At 38.8% G+C, this 21,152-nt stretch overlaps 1 protein-coding gene across 5 annotated transcripts in view; it reads right to left on the reverse strand.

The window, feature by feature from the left end:
• Positions 1–21,152, reverse strand: part of LOC146003976 (PMS1 protein homolog 1-like) — a 69,064-nt gene that overhangs the window by 39,729 nt on the left and 8,183 nt on the right. For all 5 annotated transcript variants that reach the window (XM_083142544.1, XM_083142520.1, XM_083142528.1 and 2 more), the window contains exons 4-7: positions 20,087–20,251; positions 9,676–9,950; positions 8,074–8,196; positions 7,319–7,459 (exon numbers count right to left, since the gene is read on the reverse strand). In XM_083142544.1, coding sequence (XP_082998670.1) covers positions 7,319–7,459; positions 8,074–8,196; positions 9,676–9,950; positions 20,087–20,251 — 704 coding nt within the window. The remainder of the gene's footprint in view (positions 1–7,318; positions 7,460–8,073; positions 8,197–9,675; positions 9,951–20,086; positions 20,252–21,152) is intronic.

Below are 21,152 nucleotides of genomic sequence, written 5' to 3' on the forward strand. Positions count from 1 at the left end.
ACTCAGTGGCGTAGCGGCTGCCCCCCCCCCCTACACACAACCTCTGCACTGCAGGGGGACCCGGAAGTGTAATGTTTTCTCTCTGTGTGCTCCTGAAATTGTACATAATCGAAAAAATTCAACACATAGTGTTGCTTATTTAAAAAAATTATTTGCGAATCAGAAATCTGGTTCCCAGTAACATAACATATGATGACGCCTGCAATAATAAACAGTGGCGTATTGTCTCAGCCAGAGGGGCCCGGGCAACTGTGACATATGGGTGTCATCCAAAATGCAGAATTAACTTACTTCCTCACAGATGGAAATAGATAGGAAAATTCTCTCATCTCATACCTTTATAGCTACGCAGTTTGTCGTAAAAATAGTGTAGTGTAGGACAGTTATGAATCGAGTAGAGATTCAGTGGCTCAACCAGTCTATGCCTTATTGCTACACAATACGTAAACAAACAAACTTGATAATTCATGACCTTCTTTTACCAGTAATATTAGTTTTACACATGATATTTAAAATGTAACTTCCCACCAAATATTTTCAAAGGGGCCCCAAGCCTCAATATGAAATTGAAATAAGATCTGGGATAAATTTACCACATTGTACACGCCTGTTACGTTTTACTTCAAAGGGGCCCAAAACCTCAGGAGGTGGAGCCCAGGGACAGTACCCCTTACTTCACCACGCAGGGTATACAGCGGATACAGTGCTCGAAGTGAAAATTCCCAGTGGCGAATTTCCTTGTTCGAGTTAGGGGAAGAGGATGCTTATGCAAATTATCCACGTGGGGGGATGCTTCATGAATGTTTTCTTAGCTGAGGGAATAGCATCCCCCATGTCCCTTATACTTCCCGTGCCACCTCACACACACACTCTTCGAGCACTGATGATCTATTAACAAAATGGTTCTTGTTTCATGAAAAGTCTTTAATAAATATCAGTGGTTTATCGAAAAGAAATGGCATGGTTAAAATTATGAATTATAATATTGAGGTCCACTAACACCAATATGAAATAGTGCCCATGCGGCAACAACCTTTTTCCTTTGGGAGGAAGGGGCGGGAGGGGGGGGGTCGTCCAGTCTTTCCAATCAGCATTTAAATGGGTGACACATTTTCAGTGAATAAAGTTCCATCGCCACTTTATTATCTATCTCTCAAGACTGGAGTCCGCTGCTGATACGGTCTAGGTATGGCTACAAGGCTTAGTCTTCACGGCAAGAAGAAGAAAAATCATAAGCAGATATATTCTGTGTAATGTTTGTTATATCATGGTTCAATGTATTTGAATGCTTCGGACATAACGTCCAGTGTATATTAAATGTATTAATTGTTCACCGTCTGGTTATTAATCCTCATTACCAAGTCCTTCACCCCGAACCATATCAATTTGGCGCTGTGGACAGGATATAGAAAATTTGAAGGATTCTAATCGTATCGTCAGGATGACTTTATCGGCACGGGATTATAACAAGTAAGATTTCTGTAGCAAATCAACAAGACGGTCTTACATGTAACGTTTAAGTTTGCTAATTTTCTACATGCAAGTTTCAGTTACACATCGTAACTTTCATACATGCCAGTGATTTCTATCAGTTAATGTAATTTAAAGTTTCGATAACATGGCTCTCAACATTACATTCAGCGAATTTGCTGAAGAAAATGAAGATATCGAGAGTTATTTCATGCGTTTTGATCAACTCTGTCTCGCCCAGAATGTGGCAAATGAAAGAAAAGCAGCAGTTCTATTAGCAGTCATTGGTCCTAAGGCTTTCCAAGTACTTCGCAATATTACGGCTCCTGAAATGCCATGTAATCTAACATATGCTGTCATTCACGACAAAATGGTTCAGCACTTCAGGCCCAAAACCAACAAGTTTACAGAGAGGTTCAAGTTTCGAAATTGTATTCAATCTCAAGGAGAATCAGTTACTCAATTCGTAGTGAGAATCAAACAACAAGCAGCCAAATGTGCGTATGAGCAGTATTTAGATGAGGCACTTGTTGAACAATTTCTTGTTGGTGTACAATCTGACAGTACTCGAAAAAGATTATTATCTGAAAGTGATCTTTCCTTTGCTAAATGTCAAGAAATTGCTTTGCATTGTGAATTATTAGAACGAGAAATTAAATTATTCTCAAATAAGTACAATGCAGATTCTGTGACTTTTGCCACCAGCTCAAGAAATTTGACGCGGATGAATCCAGATCGCCACACAGACCCTTCGACGAGTTCACGCCCGGGAGAAATGAAGCAGAACAGCCAGAATCAACCTCAGAACTCAACTGCTACCAAGCAAAATCCTCACTCCCAGTGCGGCAACTGCACAAAGAATCACCCACAAGGTCTATGTCCGGCAAGAAACGCAATCTGTAGCTACTGCAAACGACAAGGCCATTGGAATATACGATGCAGAAAGAAGCAAAAAGATAGAGCCGTGAATAGAACGTCCAGTTCAACCTCACGGAGCACAACACCCGATGAGTTGTCTACGTTCAGCTTCAACCATCTCAACGCTTGTGCGCTCAGTCGTCGTTCCACACTGGTTACTTCTACTCAACACATTTTGGAGCACCAAATCAGTTCGGACAGCTTCACAATAAATCTCCAAATCAATAAGTGTATTGTTAAATGTGAAGTAGATACTGGGTCTGCTGTTACTCTTTTCAACAAGAAGTATTTTGATCAGTTGTTTCCACACTATGTTAAATGTAATTCTAGCCTACGATTACGAGGTGTAAACGAAGGATATGTTCGTGTTACAGCACAAACATCCGTCAAACTATACTTAGACAATAGGGATTATACTTTACCTGTCTTTCTCTGTCAGGAGAAACTTTTATATCCATTGATCGGTCGTACATGGTTGGACATTATTCAACCATCTTGGAGGCGATTATTAGTTACAGCCAGTGTTCTTTCAACTAACACAGTACAAGGTACTATTACTAGCGCTGGTGCCGACGACCTAAGGCGAGAAATTTCTTCTAGATACGAGAAAATCTTTGATGGTGATTTGTCCAAGCCCGTTACACCTTATTTGGTCGATATACCACTGAGATCCAACTCTGCACCGATATTTCGTAGACATTACGAAGTTCCTTACGGTATTCGAGACCGTGTTCAGGATTCTATTCAAAATCTAGTGAAAGTAGGGTTATGGAACCTGTCGAATATTCTGATTGGGCCTCACCACTTGTCGTTGTTACCAAGAAAGATGGCTCACTTCGTCTCTGCACTGACTTCTCAGGAACGGTGAATAAAATGACTGAAAACGTCAAGTTTCCCATTGCTAGAGTCGAGGATATTTTCTCTAAGTTGGCCAGGTGTAAATACTTTACGGTAATTGACCTTCAAATGGCTTACGGACAGTTGGAACTTTCTGAAGCTGCAAAACACATCACTGTCGTCAACACACCTTGGGGATTATATAAACCTCACAGACTACCTTTTGGCATAAACATAAGTGGAGATCTGTTTCAAATGGTCCTAGCGAAGATTCTAGATGACATTCCCGGAGTTTCTTTCTACTTTGATGACGTCATCATCGGAGGTGAAACATTGCAAGAATGCTTCACACGCACGTGTGATGTCCTGAATCGTCTGACCAAACACAATGTCAAAGCGTGCGCGAGCAAAAGCCAATTCCTAACCTCATCTATCGAGTACCTAGGATACAAAATTGACGTCACTGGTATACGGCCGTCAAACAAGAACTTGGAGGCCGTCTTAAATTCTCCACCACCTCAAGACAAATCACAATTACGTTCCTTCATCGGGATGATCAACTTTCATCGAAAGTTTGTACCCAACTTAGCTTCGAAACTTCACTTTTTGCTTTCTTTACTCAAGAAAAACGTCTCTTGGAACTGGGACGATAACTGTCAACACGAGTTCGACAGCATCATGGCGGAACTTCGAGAGGTAAATCCTATTGTACCTTTCGACCCAACAAAGCCAGTTGTACTTATCACCGATGGATCTCCTTTCGGCTGTGGCGCGCAATTGTGTCATCGAGTTGAAAGCGGTCTACAGACCATCGCCTGCTCTTCTACCACCTTCAGTGAGACGGAGCGCAGATACTCCCAGGTAGAGAGAGAAGCTCTAGCCATAGTTCACGGAATCAAGCGATTTCACAAATTTTTACTCGGATCCAAGTTCGAGATTGTTACAGACGCACGTGCTGTAAAGTTTATCTTTTCTCCGGATCGAGCCATTTCGAAACATTCATCCAATAGATTGATGAGATGGGCTCTACTTTTATCTTCATACCGATATAATATAATTCATTCCAGCAAGGTAGAAGTAGCTGACATGCTAAGCAGGTTGCCTACGCAAACACGTGACACAATACCAGCTGGAGAAGAAGAACTTCATGCATATTTCGGGTCCATTGAAGACGCTGTATCTCCTCTTTCTCGAGACTCAATACAGAACGCCACTTCAGAAGACCCACTGCTCTCATTAGTTGTCTCCTGTGTAGTAAATGGTTGGCCAGATCAACACGACACGTCTACCGAACGGAAGAAGCTCGCACCTTTCTTCGAAAGAAGAGCTCACCTAACGTACGAGCAGGGAACGCTCATGTGGTCGGGTAGACTTATCATTCCCACAGTTAAACGGAATGAAGTTCTTAGAGTTTTACACGATGGACACATAGGTTCAACTCGTATGAAAGAGTTGTGTCTATCCAGATTTTGGTGGCCAGGCATGTCAGCAGAGATTACGGATTTTGTAGCGAGCTGCAATACATGCCGAGCAAACGCTCCTAAGGTCCGAAACGGACCCGATTCTTCATGGCCTCTCGCTTCGTATGTGAACGAGAGATGGCATATAGACCATTTTTTCTTTGCAGGGCGTAAGTTCCTACTGATAGTAGACGCCTTCAGCAAGTGGACGGAAGTATGGCCTGTACACACATTGGACACAAAGGAAACGATCCGCTGGCTTATGCAATCTTACGCCACGCTAGGGATACCAAATACTATCGTATCCGACAACGGCCCAACGTTCACTTCTCTCGAATTTCGCAACTTCTGCCTTAAGAATGGCATCAAACATGTTACTTCACCACCTTATCACAGTCCTAGCAACGGCTTAGCCGAACGATACGTTCGTACTGTCAAAACCGCTCTTGTCAAGCTTATAACTGACAAACCCAATCTCAGCACGCTTGAACTTGATATGGGGATCGCCAACCTTCTTTTCATCCTTCGGAACACGCGACTGGGTGGAAAAGGAAGCCTGCCGGCACTTTCGGTCTTGAAACACCGACCCAGATTTTGGTGGGAACCAAACAATCTGCCTCTGTCGAGTGAATCTCCGTTCAAGCCGAGGAAGTCAGCAAAGTTTCAGAACGATTCTTCGTCGAGATATGGTACTTTCACCATCAACTCAGCAGTTTGGGTTCAATCACCTAAGCACGGTACTCCAAATTACATCCCAGGAGTTGTCATTCGTCGAATTGGGGATAGCATCCTCTACGAGATAATGTTGGAAGATGGAATCAAACGAGTGGTACATCCCAGGTGGTTGAAGAGACGTGTTTCACGTGACACTGCAGATGACGACGACTTCAACGTTACGATACCAAATAGAAATTCAGCCAACCCCGGTGGAACAGTACCAGAACCTATCCCAGGCAGAGCCGGATACCCAGGACCAGGTCCTAGCACACCTCACTCATCTCCGAGAAGGTCTACCAGGGTTCGCCGCCCACCAGATCGATACGGTCATCAGCATATCTGATTTTTTTATGGGACACCTGGAGGGATGATACGGTCTAGGTATGGCTACAAGGCTTAGTCTTCACGGCAAGAAGAAGAAAAATCATAAGCAGATATATTCTGTGTAATGTTTGTTATATCATGGTTCAATGTATTTGAATGCTTCGGACATAACGTCCAGTGTATATTAAATGTATTAATTGTTCACCGTCTGGTTATTAATCCTCATTACCAAGTCCTTCACCCCGAACCATATCAGCTGCTATTTCTTTGTAGCAGATTGAAATTTACCTTTTGATGATAAGTCACTCTCTATCAACAATCTACAGGTCCAGTTCAACCCCCATGACTGAAATGCTAAGTTTGTTTGAGTATATAACTCACTATTAGTATTATAAGGCTAATGTGAGCAACTCTTACGATGAATCTTGGCCTGGCATAGCCAGGGGATGGCTTTTGGGGCTGAAGATGCATCCACCTCAAAGTGTGTTTAGTACCCTTTAAACAATTTCCCCAAACAGTATTTTTTTAATGTATGTATTATGTAACCTAATTTGTAAAAAAGGTTTCGAACAAAGAATACAAAGGATCACGAACAAAATATTTGACTGTGTGAAGCCTCCCCAATCCTCAAGAAAAAAAAAAAGAATCCTGGCTGTGCCACTGCGTTGAAGTAAGAGAAAATATTTCTAATTTCTTCTTTTAGTTATTTAACAGAGATTCAGACCATCCTTATTTAGTTCTGAGAAACTACCACACTGATATCTATCCTGAGTCGATGACAAAAATGGGAAGGCAGAGTATTTGCGGTAAAAGTTAATATATTTTACAACTGAGGGGCGCCGAGCTAACCATTGTGCATCCGTCCCACTCTGGCATCTTCTCAACATTCTTTTTTCACTCAGGGGCCCCAATATTTTAATTGCAGGGGGGCCCCAGAGAACTCCACTATGCCACTTTGCGAACTCCACAAAAACTTGATAACAGTAGATCGGAATGTTTCATGCGTGATTTCCAAAGTTTTTTGTGGAGTTCACACTGTGCCTGACAACTTGAAATGCATCTCCCTCACAATGTAAGTTTGTTGAGTACAGTATCAGAAACAGAAAAATGTATATTTAGATATATTTTTTATTTGCTTTAATCAAACTGTTCAAATATTTTACAGGGCAGTTTACCGGAAAAAGCCTTTCTATAAAAAACATATGTATGGTGCCAAAAAAACTATACAAGCAATTTTAAGCATTTTTTAAATCAAAAAAATCAATTTAAATAAAAAATTCGATTAAATAAAAAATCAACAAAAAATATTTTTTTAAATAAAAATCATGATAGCAACTTTAACTGCTGATTACTTAACTCTACTTCACTTCACTGTACAACTATGGCATATGGAAGATATTCTTTGAATCACTTATGAAATTATCAGAACATTTAAAGCACTGTAGTATAATCATAAAAATATTTTTTTTGCACACTATTTTCGCTCTTTGTTTTCCCACATATTCCCCTGGACAATCCAACTCCACAAACATAGCAGCTGGCATCTTGTGTATCATCTGCACCATCGGTTCAGAATTAATATTATTCCTTACCTGAGATCTCAAGAAAACTTTTGTTTTATTGGGCTCAAGGTTAACGTCTACATCGCTAGGCTCAACTTCAATGCATACTAAAGCTGTAGGATGTCTGTGTGGAGGAACTTCAAAATGACGACTAACGTGCTGCATCAAAACCTGCAAAATGAAATTAAAAGTTATTAGCAACAAGATCATGCATTAATATATACTAGGGATGGGCAGATATGAAATTTTGACCAATACCGATACTCTACTGATCAGATATAAAATTCCAAATGGCACTTGAAGAACCTGAATGGTTCATTGACCTCCTTAATAAATGTGTCAATGTTTTACTTGCATCCTTTTATGTACATTGGAAATAATGCATTACCACAACTGAAATAACACTGTCATCAAATTCACTCACGAAAACTTATTAGTTACCAATAAGTGAATAATGGGTATGTACAATGAATAAATAGAATAAACGTGGGCTATATTAATCAATAAGTTTCCCACAACACAAAATTAAATTTCAGTTTTCTGTTAGGATTGAATAGATAGGCCAGTTTTGATTCCCAGGCAGATTTTGCAAGGAGACGAGAATACATAAAAGCAATGCATGGTTGGGAAGAGCCAGCTTCTGGTAGGACAGTAGTTATTTGAGCATTTAAGAAAGTGTTATATGTGGTTTCTCTCCATTGATTACAGCATTCTACAATCACTTTTTACTAACAGTAGGCAGAAATGTGAAAGTAACAAATAAATATACATAAGATACTACCTACCTTTTCTATTTGTTTGTCATGCACAGGCCTCTTGTTTATGAAAACAAGCATGCAGTCTGATGTTGCATGACACAACTGTGAAATGTTTCCTTTCTTCTTCGGAATGAGCATTTCAACTGTTGACTAAAAATAAGAAATATTGACATAACAATTTGATTAAATATTCTGAAACATGTTACCATATCATGCACTTATTATTTTTCACACAACATTTGTTTGTATAGCCTTCTTTAACACAGGAAAAAAATAGAAATAAGTATGACTAATTGTATTAATTTATTGCAAAGAAGGTAAAAACTATTTTAACCAGGTATTCAATCTGGGACTCTAACTGAGCTACTAAGCCTGATGGTTCGGTATAATTTCTACACATTAAATTACTATGATTTTTTATTGATGTCAGACAGTCTACCTACAGATACAGACACACAATCATCTATGATAAAGTCCAATTCACTTTGCATTATGAGATGCTTTCTTTGATCTTCAGATTCAAACTGAGAGCTTTTGAACAAGGTTTGTGCTGATCAGCATAAACAAGCTCCAAGGTGACCTTCGTACTGGGTGACCTCATACCTGAGCTTCTGATGAGATGGTGGATAGAGTTCATGATGATGGCGGAAGATTGGCAATGCACTTTCGGGTCAATTGCTGAGACTGACAATCTTTTGAAAAGAAGCAACGTCAATTATCAGATCTATATATGTAGATTTTATATTTGGGGCTTCAATTTTATTTGTTGTAAATTCCTTTCATTCCTTCTAGGGATGGACCAATATGAAATTTTGACTGATAGCAATATAAAAATTGCCAACAGTGATAATTGATATTCCACTGATCCAATATAATATTCTACATGGCCCTTGAAGAACCTGAATGGTCTATTGGCCTCATTGATAAAGATATGTTACCAGATGACTGCAACACAAAAGATATGCCTATATTAGTCGATACCAATATAGTACCGAAATTGTCCCATAATTCCTTCAATTCAAAGCATATTATTTTGTTCGATATTCCATTCCAAGTATGTTGCATTACATATTACTACATTGCAATACTCATCACAAATGTTACCTTTTGTCCATTAACATATTTATATGTGCAATTACTATATTTCATATCAGAATTAAAGTCAAACAGTGCCAAAAAAATCTAACAGCAGATACGACTTCAGGGGGATCAAAATCAATGAAGATAAGTTGATTTCATGTCAAAAAAAAGTTTTATGCTCTGTTACATGACTAAAAATATGTGGAAAGCAAGAAGATGCAAACATCTGTTGGTTATCAACAAAAAATTTACATGTGTGGCAGCAATACCATTTACCATTAGACTGAAAGCAATACAGTGGAACCTCAATTTTACGTTTTTCAGGGACCATGCTGTAAAATAATTAAAATGCACGAAAATGTCAAATCAAGGAAACTTTTATAACATTTTGTTATGTTGGGACCATCAAGATTGAATGTATAATGCAAGAAAATGTAAAATCTGGAAATGTAAATTCGGTGCTCCATTGTATTTAAATTGTTTCCGATAGTTGTTCCAATATTAAAAATTCAATAAATTCCCATACATAAATCCAAGTGTGTCACCTACCTCTCTAGATTTCCAGGAGAGATCATCTAACTGAGCTACAATGCTGTGACCAAAAGCCTGCATCATTGCCTGTCTCAAAGATGAGACAGAGCTTTTCTGCCAAATTAAGCATTTGTTGTGGCAAAAGGTGACTCTTAAATTCGGGTTGATGACAGAATAGAATTTAACCAAACTCTCAATCTTCCTGAGTTCTTCGGCCAGTTTCTTTGATGAGCTATACAGCTGCTTCCGAACAGGCAATGATTTGAAAATGTTACTCACTATTATGGTTGTACCTGAAATAAACAAATATGAATATAAAATGAGCTCCGTAACCCACATGCCACCGTATTTTCCTTACAAGCGCAATAATGGTCTGGAAAACACTATGTAACTTATCTTCACTATTCCCCCGAAAACATAGAGGCGTTGACACCTTTTTTCTGTCGTTCTTTCAGTTGGTTACAAGCCTCTGAAGTGACTGGTCTCCCTTTGGCAGCACTCAGTACCGCACGCGGGAACATTTCATATCTTAAATCACAGCACGCCAGCCATGAATTTGTGGGAAATAAGAATAATTAAACCACGGAACGTTGTTCGTAATGCAAATTATTTGAATGCAGAAACCATTGTAGTACCCATAAAAAATGTCGGAGTTGTCAAAATATCAATATTGAAAAGTGACAACATTCGGTTCCTTATATTTGAGTCAGTATGTCCTTTCTTGCATATACCTCGTAAGAGTACATGAAACAAATTGATGTTTGAACATTTTTTAAATATTTTGTAAGTTTCTTAGAATTATTTTCCTGTAGTTTACGGTTATTACAAGCATAAGAAAACAGTTTTTTCTTTGTGACGTTTCAGGAGAACACACGCTCCTTTCATCAGACATTTATTTTCATTTTGACTAAAGATACGCTCCTGAAACGTCACAAAGAAAAAACTGTTTTCTTATGCTTGTAATAACCGTAAACTACAGGAAAATAATTCTATCATGCAAGCAATGCGTACATACAAGAAAAACTAGTTTCTTAGAGTTGTGTTTTCTTCATTTGATTTCTTTTTCTGCGAGTGAGTAAGATTTTGACAGAGTTTTGGAACATATAGTTCCTTTCTGCACCCATATAAGTTGTACGATTGCAATTAGATTTGAAAAATACCTTGAAATTTTTTGAAAAAATATGTTGTATTTTTTTTAAAAAATACGTAGAACATTTTTTGCTTTCATAATTTTGTGAATGGTGAGTTAATTTAGTGCCTTCATTATATGGCAAAGTTTTATTACTATTAGAATAATATTTTGGTGCATTTGCTTTAAGAGTCTAAGCTTGTAATTCTATGAGACTCTTTCAATTCTTTTTTTTTTTACTTTTATTTTAATAGCTGATAAAATTATCCGAAATGGACATGTTTTCGTTCATGTATAATTCGCCTGATCCTCCTCCGTAGTCGAGCGGGTTAAGGCGTTCACTTGTCTTGAGATCGTTCGCTGCGGTACGGCGTAGGTTCGAATCCGGCTCTGGTCGGAATTTATTCGGCCTACGTATAGGGCCGGTGGCAACCCACCATCGTGAGGAAATTGGGAAGCTCCGAGTGAGTGAGCGTAATCCGGTCGAGACGACCTACTATAACGGCTGGGGATACGTCGGGCTGACCCCCCGACTATTCCAATACTGGTTGAAGATCTCCACGCTTAGAGGTGACGAGAGAAAGTGTGGGAGGGAGACCGGCAGTCGGTAGGTATGCCCAGGCCCTTGATGGGCTGTAGTGCAAAGGATTATTATTATTATAATTCGCCTGATTTCCAGTAGGTGCTAGTGTAATTCTACCTTGATTTGCATCAATAATTCACGTAAATAACGTTGGTTTTGATGAGGCGGCACTGAGTGCCGCGTGCAGGACATTTGTGCTGCAATGAGGATGCGAATGACGGAGGGTTAATATGTGGAGGAATAAGATTACTGAGAACAATAATGAAACTGTCTACTCTATAGAGATCCTGTATACCTGAATGGTTACTCCTTGAAAGTAAAAATTGTGGACACCAGTCTCGAAAGCCAGATGGACTTGATGTGCTGACTAATTGTCACTCAAGGAAGAGCTGCTTGGCAGGTCTTAGCACTCAAACTGATGTTTCTATTATTTTCCTTCTGGTGTTACTTTCTTTAATTACTCTGTAAATTAAAATAAGTTAGGGATGTGACAGATTAATCAGCACTCTATCGGTATCGGCCGATATAGGCATATCGATGTACAAGTTTATTGGTAAAATTATTGATATTTAAATTATATACTTACTTACTTACTGGTCGGCGCTACAGTCCATGTAGGTCTTTGGCATTCCTGACTACCTCTCTCCATTCATCTCGATCCTCTGCTTTCCTTCTCCATCCTTTAACTCCTAATCTTCTTAGGTCCTCTTCCACGTCCTCTATCCATCTTTTCCTGGGCCTACCTCTTCTCCTTCTCCCTTCTGGTTTTCCATTGAATATTTTCTTCACAACTCGTGCTTCTTCCATCCTCTGAACATGCCCAGCCCATCGTATTCTACCCTGTTTGATCTTCACTACAATATCTGGCTGGTTAAACAATTCCTGTACTTCCATATTTGTTCTCATTCTCCATCCCTCTTTATCTCTTACCGCTGCAAATATCCTTTTCAGTATTTTCCTTTCCCACCTTAACAACCAATATTCCTCTCTTACCGACATCACCCAACTTTCTGAACCATACATTACTATGGGTCTTAATATTGTTGTATATATTTTAATTTTTGTGTTCCTACTAACATTCGGGCCTCCCCCATGGCATCTTTGCCTTGTAATCAAAGGGTCCCGGGTTCGATACCCGGTGGAGGCACAAGTGGTTCAGATCCCACTTTAAACTGTAGGTCCAGTCCCGATTAGCCTTACTGTGCACAAAGTGGACTTAAAACAGCAACTCAAACCAAACCAAACCTACTAACATTCTTAGATTTAAACACATCTTGCAAAGAAAAATAACATCGATTTCCACTTGTTATCTGTATTTCTGTAGCTGTCTTGTTATCTGCTGTTATTATTGAGCCCAAATATTTAAAGGCTTCCACTCTTTCATATTCTTTCCCATTTATTCTTATGTAAGGTTCTCTTCTGCCTCCTTCTCTATCTCCCATCTTCATATATTTAGTTTTATTTGTGTTCACTTCCAGTCCTAGTTCTTGAGCTTTCTCTTCTAATACTTGATAACTCTCTTCCATAGCTGGCTTATTCCTTGCTATTAAAGCTACATAATCTGCATATGCTACTATTTGTGTTAGTCCATTTAATATTGTTCCTCCAGGGTTGATTGGTAGTTGTTGGATTACTTTTTCCAATGCTAAATTAAATAGTATTGTAGAAAGTAAATCTCCCAGTCTCAGTCCTTTCTCTACTTTAAACATGTTTGTCATTTCCTGTTCAACTCTGACTTTACATTCCGTTGTTTTCATTGTCATTTTTGTCAGTCTCATCAATTTCCTTGGGATTCCAAACTTTTTCATTATATTGTAGATCAAATTTTTTCCAAGCTGTTGTATGCTTTTTTAAAATTGACATATAGTTGGTGAAGTTCTTTGTTATACTCATAGAACTTCTCCAGCACTTGGCGCAGTAAAAATATCTGGTCCATCGTGGAGCGATTTTTTCTAAATTCTGCTTGGTAATCTCCCATGATTCTTTCCATCCAATCTTCCAATCGTGTTGCTAAAATTTTACCAAATGCTTTATAAGTTCCATCCAGTAGTGTTATCCTGCGGTAGTTTTCACACTTAGCTTTATCCCCTTTCTTATGTATCGGGCATATTATTCCTACTGTCCAGTCTCTGGGCATTTCTTCTTTTATCCAAACTTCTTCCATCACTTCATATATGGCCTTCTTCACTCCCTCTCCACCATATTTCAACAGCTCCGATTCTATGCCATCTTCTCCTGGCACTTTATTATTCTTTAGAGACTTTATTGCATCTTTTACATCCTTTAAAGTTGGTATTATCTCTACCTCACTTATTTCTTCCTCTTCTTCATCTCTTTTCCCCTCTTCTTTACCCTCCTCATTGGTTCCATTAAGTAATTCACAGAAATACTCCTGCCATCTTTCTTTTGTCTCCAATGAGGTTTCCTCCTTTATCATTGTAGAAAACTGCTCTGGGTTGGTATCCTTTCTTCAGATCTCTTGTTCTCTCATAAAACTTTCGTACCTCATTTCTATCTTTCATTTCATCTAACTCTTCTATTTTATTTCTCTCAAACTGTCTTTTCTTGGCTCTACATGTCTTATCTGCTTCTCTCCTCTTTTCCCTATATTCTTCCACTACTTGTCTTGTTCTCCGTTGAAGCATCCTTTTTCTGGCATATTTTCTCTCCTGTATTAATATTGAGCATTCTTCATCAAACCACTGTTCTCTCTTCTTGTTTTGTTTCTTTCCCAATGTATCCTCTGCTACATTACCTATTACTGTTTTTAATATTTCCCACTTACATTCTAGTTCTCCTTTCTCCCATATATCCTTTTTTTGTTTCTAGTGCCTCCATGAGTTTTTCTTGGTATTCCTCTCTTACTCTGGCATTCCTGAGTTCCTCTACATTATGTTTCATGTTCTTACTTTCCTTTTTTGATCTTTTCACATCAATTTTCTGTCTATACTTGATTCTCACTAGATGGTGGTCTGTGATCTCCATAATATCTGTGGCATGTCTCCTGTCTATTATAACATGATCTATTTGGTTTTTTGTGTGGCCGCCTGGAGACACCCAGGTCTCCTTTTTTATGTATTTTCGTGGAAGCCAAGTACTTTTAATTACCATTTCCGTACTGCTTGCAAAGTCTATCAATCTCATTCGTTATCATTGCTTACTTCATGCAGGCTTTCTTTCCCAATTATGCTTCTGTACATCTCTTCTCTTCCTATTTTGGCATTTAAGTCCCCTAGTATGATTTTTACATCGTGGCTTTGTACATGATTTATTTCTTCTTCTAATTTTGAGTAAAAAGCATCTTCTCCTCCTCCTCCTCCTCCTCTGCTTCTTCTATGGGGGCATACACACAAAACAATGTGATATTGAAGAATTTTGCTTTAACTCTGATTGAGCACATCCTATCATTAATTGCTGTAAAGTTAATAATATTTGGTTTGATAGACTTTTGGATTAGGAAACCTGTACCATTATTACCAGTTTCTCCTCCACTATACATCAGTATATGTTTTCCAGACGTTATCATTCCTTGTCCTTTCCAATGGGTTTCTTGTAATGCTAACACTTTCACTCCATACTTTTCTATTTCTTCTCTTATTTCTCTCAGCTTTCCTGGTCTCTTCAATGTCCTTACATTCCAGGTTGCAAGCATTATATCGGTTTTCCTTCTCATTAGCCTTTTCTTTCACCGGGTCAACAAATTATCCGATCTCCTCCGAGGCAATCTTGTGGTATCCGTAACAAGTTCTTTTGACGGGGTAGGGGAGTTAACCCTACGCCCAACCCCCAACCTGGAGGACCAGGATTTAAGGTTTACTCCCCTAGGTAGGTTGGTGTTGCTTTGCCTTCGGAGCCCTTCCTACCCCTTGGTTTTCTGTCAGGGAATCCTTCCCTTAGCCTTTGGGGATCCCTCCCCTCCCTGCAAGGCAGCAGGGGCTGTGCTTATTTAATGGCGGCACTTCTTCGCCATGACACAGTGCTGTCTTTGGGCATTCTGGGTTTTAACGGGTGTGATCCTATATTATATATTATCGATAATTTTACCGCTGCAATATATCTGTAAATATATTACAGTCTTGCAGTGGCGTATGCTGGTTCTAACGAGTGGGTAACTCCAAACTCCAAAAGTTTCAATGCAATTTATGTCAGGATCCATATTGGATTTAGGAATGTTGTGTCAGAATGTTTGTCTTATTGCTACGACCACAATCAATTAATTCTCGTTATTGCAGTTTAATATACGTGTAGAATTTCAAATAATAAAACAAGACAGTATGATAAAGCTATAAATAAACAACCTGTGAAATATAAAATGAAAGACGTGCACTAGTGAAATAAAAACCCGCAATATTAATTTAAGGGCAAAATTCAACTTACTCCAGGATCCAATTACTTGTGCTGTACCACATCCAAAGCACGATGTTTGTCCACTTGCACGTCAATACGTGTCTGTGCGAAAGATTGCAGCTTAACAAAGGAAGTTATGTGACTTTTGGATTTTTCATGTTTGGCACAAGCGTTTCAAAGATTACAGTATCTGCCACGCGTCCATACATTCTTTTCAGCCCCGAAAAGTAAGCACGGCCAACAAAAAACCAAACCTTATTAACACTTACACTTCCTGTCAAACATGGTGTTTTGTCATAATTTGCTTGCGAAAATGCCTCACATATTCCCGATTTTTGTCTTTGTGTGTAGAAATAAGTTCAAGCGCTGACACTGGACTACCTGTATTAACAATATGCAACTTCTCCTGAAAAGATCTTGTTCCAAAAGGTTTCACCAGCAAATCTTGTATCACATCCATTACCCTTTAACGCAGCACTATCACGACAAACACTAACACCTAAATAAATAATAAACACGAAGCACAGCACGAAGCCAACGACTACACGCATTCAGTTTCACGTGCCAAACTTCTGTTGTTGGGTTCCTGGCTCAGAAAGAAATTCCCTATGAATGATAAAAAAAAAATCCCTTTCCGAACTCGAAATGACAGGTTTTAAAAGTTCGAATCATTGCAGGCCAGAGCCAGAATTTTATTTCGGGATGGGGATCATCCCTTATTAGCAGCCGCCACATAAAGTTGAAACAGTGGGGTTATAAGTCCTGAAGATGAATCTCAGATTATTACAACGTATTATGCAAGGTGTATAATCCTGCTAATGAAGTAAAATTAATTACCACTATACACTTTTTAAATTAGATATTTGTAGGATTTTGGGGAGGGGGGTTTCAGCCCCCCGAGTCCTTCACCTGGCTACGTGCCTGATGTGTTTTTTCGTTTCATGTTTAATTCGTTCATCTTCATCACTATTAATGTAAAGAGGCCGAATACAGCAACTTAAATTAACTAATATATATATATATTATATATTATATATTATATATTATATATATATATATATACAGGGTGTCATTTTAATGGCACCCACGGACCACGGAAACGTATAAAGGACATCAAAACAAACAACTTTTTTCAGTAACATTTTTCTCGTTGGAGCGTCGTTTCGATGCTACAGTCGTTCAAAAAGACCGTTTTGCCGCCTGAATGCTGGCAACCACACACAACATTTGATTGCATTTGTGACGTCATATCCCGTCGTGAAGCGATGCGTTACAGGGTTGCCAGAAACACACATATTCTGTGAAAAATGACATAGCTACAATCAGCCACATTATGTACCGTGAAACAAAACGAGAAAACACGTTCTGTAACCTTACAGGAAGTACACAAACGATACGAAAAATGGTAGAAAGAAAATAGAATTCAAGTGGAAGTGGTCATATCGAATTTTGTATCAGCTTGCATGTCAAATATTTGCAAATCTAGTTACCAAGTTGGCATCTACAATTTAGTCTATCCACTTCGTCCTTCTGATACTAGTTGTCTGTGACACACTGAACAGATGACAAAATAGAAATGAAAGAACTAAAAATTCCAAAGGTAAGCAACACATAATATATTGTATATTCAGGGCATTATTAGGCAAGTGACAAAAATGGTTGAAAATACAGGGATATAAATAGTAGTAAAACAAACTCTCCGACGACTGTGTTTATCTACGCACCGGATACACATGTAATAGTTTGCAACTCTGAACAGGGCAGTATATTCGCTAATCATTCATCATTAGATTGTTACTGTGGTTGTACGTGTGTTAGCCGTAATGTAACAACGTGAACCTCAGATACTTCCGTTATCAGCACAAAGTACCACAAGGCATCTGGACACAAACCTGTAGATATCAACCTTGCAACGAGATCTGCAAATATAATTGACATGTAGCTGGGCGTAAACAGCCACATGTAAGTTGTAAGTACAATAAAAGTTATTGTTGTTGATATTTGACATGTAGGCTGAGACAAAATCCGATACTGACTCTTCATTTTGAATACGTTTTTACCATTTCTCATATCGTGGGTGACTTCCCCCTTACCCTGAGATGATTGCTGATCTTCTGGCTGGTAGGCTATGATGTTCGGTTTACTGGACGTGTTTCTCGCTTCGTTTTACAGCTAATAATGTGTTTGGTAGTTTGTCATTTTTCACAAAATTTGTGTGTTCCTTGCAACCCTACCGTGTGCCGTTTCGCTGCAGGAAATGACGTCACAGATACGATCAAATGTTGTGTTGGGTTGCCAGCATCCAGGCGGCAAAACGGTCTTTTTTGAACGGCTGTAGCATCGAAATGACGCACCAACGAGAAAAATGTTACTGAGAAAAGTTGTTTGCTTTGATGTTCTCTACACGAATCTGTGGTCCGTGGGCGCCATTAAAATGACACCCTGTATATATATATATATATAATTTATTTTTGATATCTTTCCCTTTAAAAAATATTCAGTTCCGTGAAAGAAGTATTCTCGCTGCTTTTGAAGATTAGAGAGGAGAAACAATCACTATTTTTGTAAATACAAGGATGGGGGGAGTCAGCATATAGGCATGGACGTCCGCAGGATTTTTTCCAGGGAGGGGCAAGGAAGGCTTTTTTTTTCCAGGGGTGCAAGCAAGGTACATTTTCCCCAATAATAGTGTTGTTCCCTCAAAAATCATTGCTTAAATTTGAATTTATCATATTCATGCAATAATTAACACATATTATTGTGGCTGAAATGAAATTATATGTGACAAATATATAATTTTTGGTTGACTTTCATTTTCCAGGGGGCGGCCACGGCCCCCCCTTGCCCCCCCTTCCGGACGCCCATGCATATAGGTGCTTTAATTGCTTAAGCTTTGAATTTAGTTTGCTTCATCTTCAATATTTAAGCTTTTTCCTTTTGATCAATTTATGTTCAAGTAACAGAAATCAGCAAGACAGAAGCAAATGTAAAGTGAAAATTAGCGTAGAATTGGTTTGCCCATGTTATTCAGTTTACCTGTTCTTCGCACTCTACCGGGTATGTTTTCCCTAGTTCAGCGGAGGGAACGGGAAAGGCTCTGAAGGTTGAGAGTGCGACCGGTGGACTCTCATAAGAAGGAGCTTACCCTGGGCACGGAATCACCGCGCCTGAGAAGCAGTGTTTCCTCCCCCTCTTTCCTGTCTCCTCCCTCCTCGCCAAGGGTTGTAAGGGAAGCGGGAAGAATGACGTCAGGGTGAGATTCCCTGAAGTCATTCCACCGGCTGGAGAAAGGTTCCCGGACATTCAGCGGCAAACGGTTGGAAGCATTCGCGCGCTGGAAGCAAAGAAATGTATGCATCGAAATTGGTTTGGAAGAATATTGCGAAGAAATGTATATTTATATATATATATTTTTAAAAAAAGAAGAGAAATACAGCCGGGTCATCTGCGATTACCTAGATGACCCAGAGTATACGCCGCTGCAGTCTTGTGCAATATTGTGCCATTTTCCTGTATTTTTTAGAACAAACAAAATATAAACAGACAATCTCCATTGTGCACTTTTTTACAAAAGTAAATGTCTTAATATGCAGTTTCTGTAAATTGCAAAAGCTTGTTTTAATTGGTAATATACATTTATTAAGGAGGTCAATGAATGGAATTTTATGTAGGATCAGTTATCGGTATCAGTAAATTTTATATCGGCACTTTATCGGTATTGGCCTATCCCTAAAATAAGTGAATAACCTCATTATGAAGGTGTGTAGGAAGAAACTAAGGTAGGGTCCCATGCATTTTCGATCTCAGGTGATAAGCACCATACTTCGTGGTTGCCACAAGCCTGTGTGAGTCCAAGAGGTACTTATGGGAAATTTTAACGGCCTAGTCCCTACATAAAGTGGCCCTGGGGCTCACACAGCCTCGAATCAATGGGTACCTGGGGCAACCCTGAAGGGTAAAGGCAGCCAGAGCATAATGTTGATCACAACACCTCAAAAATGGCAGAGATCAAGAATATGTAGTGGGGCCCTACCCCCACATACCCTAATGTGCCTTCAAAGCATGGTGTTTTATGCAGGGAGAAACCTTACCTAATATGGAATCTTTATTTGTGGCAGAGTATATATACAGATTGTTTTCTTTTCCTCAGCTTTATTTTGCGGCAAGTCTTTATATAGTTTGCATTATTTACAATGATACGAATTTCCGGTTGCATTTGTATATAGATTACTTCTCTCTTGGTCGCACTTCTCTTGAACGTCGCCCCAGGGAAGTGGTTAATATTAAATAGCAGTAAATTAAGGCAAAGTAATACTTTTTCCCATGAACATGATATTTAACATTCCACAAATAAATCAACAGAAACTCACCTTGTGGTAAGTGTGATGGTTTTTCATTGACAACATCACCATTTTTGTCAAATTTGTATGTTGTTGCAACATCATCTTCACATGTTTTTGTTGTGACAGCCACATCAGCTACTTTGCAAAGTGCACCAAGAGCTTCACCTCTAAATCCATATGTGTACAGGTTATCTGCAAGAAAAATAATATTAAAATAATGCAATAGTAATCAAATTAATTTCATAGGTAATACATTTTCAAATCCTTGCTTTAAACTTTATTAGGAGGGAAATCTTCAGCAAGAAAGTTTTTATTTTCCTGTAGTTTACAGTTATTACAAACATAAGAAAACAGTTTTTCGTTGTGACGCTCCTTTCATCAGACATTTATTTTCATTTTGACTAAAGATAGTTATAACAATGGTTAGCAATTTTTTAAACAAAAAGAATCCCTTATATAATGGATGTTGTCAATGTTACATTGTTGTAATATAGCAACTTAACTGTGAAAAGAAGCAGTCTGTTTTATTTTTATTTCAGATAAAAAAAATTATCTCCTGAGAGCACAAAGACTATGTTCTAATAATAAGAATATCAAAAATGAAGACGAAAGGCGGTCACGCCAGTTGGGAGTACTGCGTCAGTGAGTGAACACGTGCAACTGCATTCTGCCGGAAAAATGTGTAATGTGAAAACCGAACAGCGAGTCAACATGAAGTTTCTTGTGAAACTGAAGAAATCAGCCATGGAAACATTTCAAATGTTAACCGAGGCTTATGGAGATGAAACTTTGTCTCGTGCACGTGTGTTTGAATGGCATAAGCGTTTTTTTGAGGGAAGGGATAGTGTGGAAGATGATGAACGTGCTGGGCGTCCAAGGTCAGTAATTACAGACCAAAGCTATTGCCAAAGTTCGTGATGTGATCTGGGGGGATCGAAGCTTGAGTGTTCGTGCAGTGGCGGAGTTGGTGAACTTGGATAGGGAATCTGTTCGATGCATTTTAACTGAGGAATTACACATGAGAAAGATTTGTGCGAAGGTTGTTCCAAAAGTTCTGTCCGATGACCAAAAACAGTGCCGTAAAGACGTGTGT

The sequence above is a fragment of the Lepisma saccharinum genome, chromosome 1 (genome assembly GCF_977018435.1).
Source record: "Lepisma saccharinum chromosome 1, izLepSacc3.1, whole genome shotgun sequence".
Lineage (NCBI taxonomy): Eukaryota > Metazoa > Arthropoda > Insecta > Zygentoma > Lepismatidae > Lepisma > Lepisma saccharinum.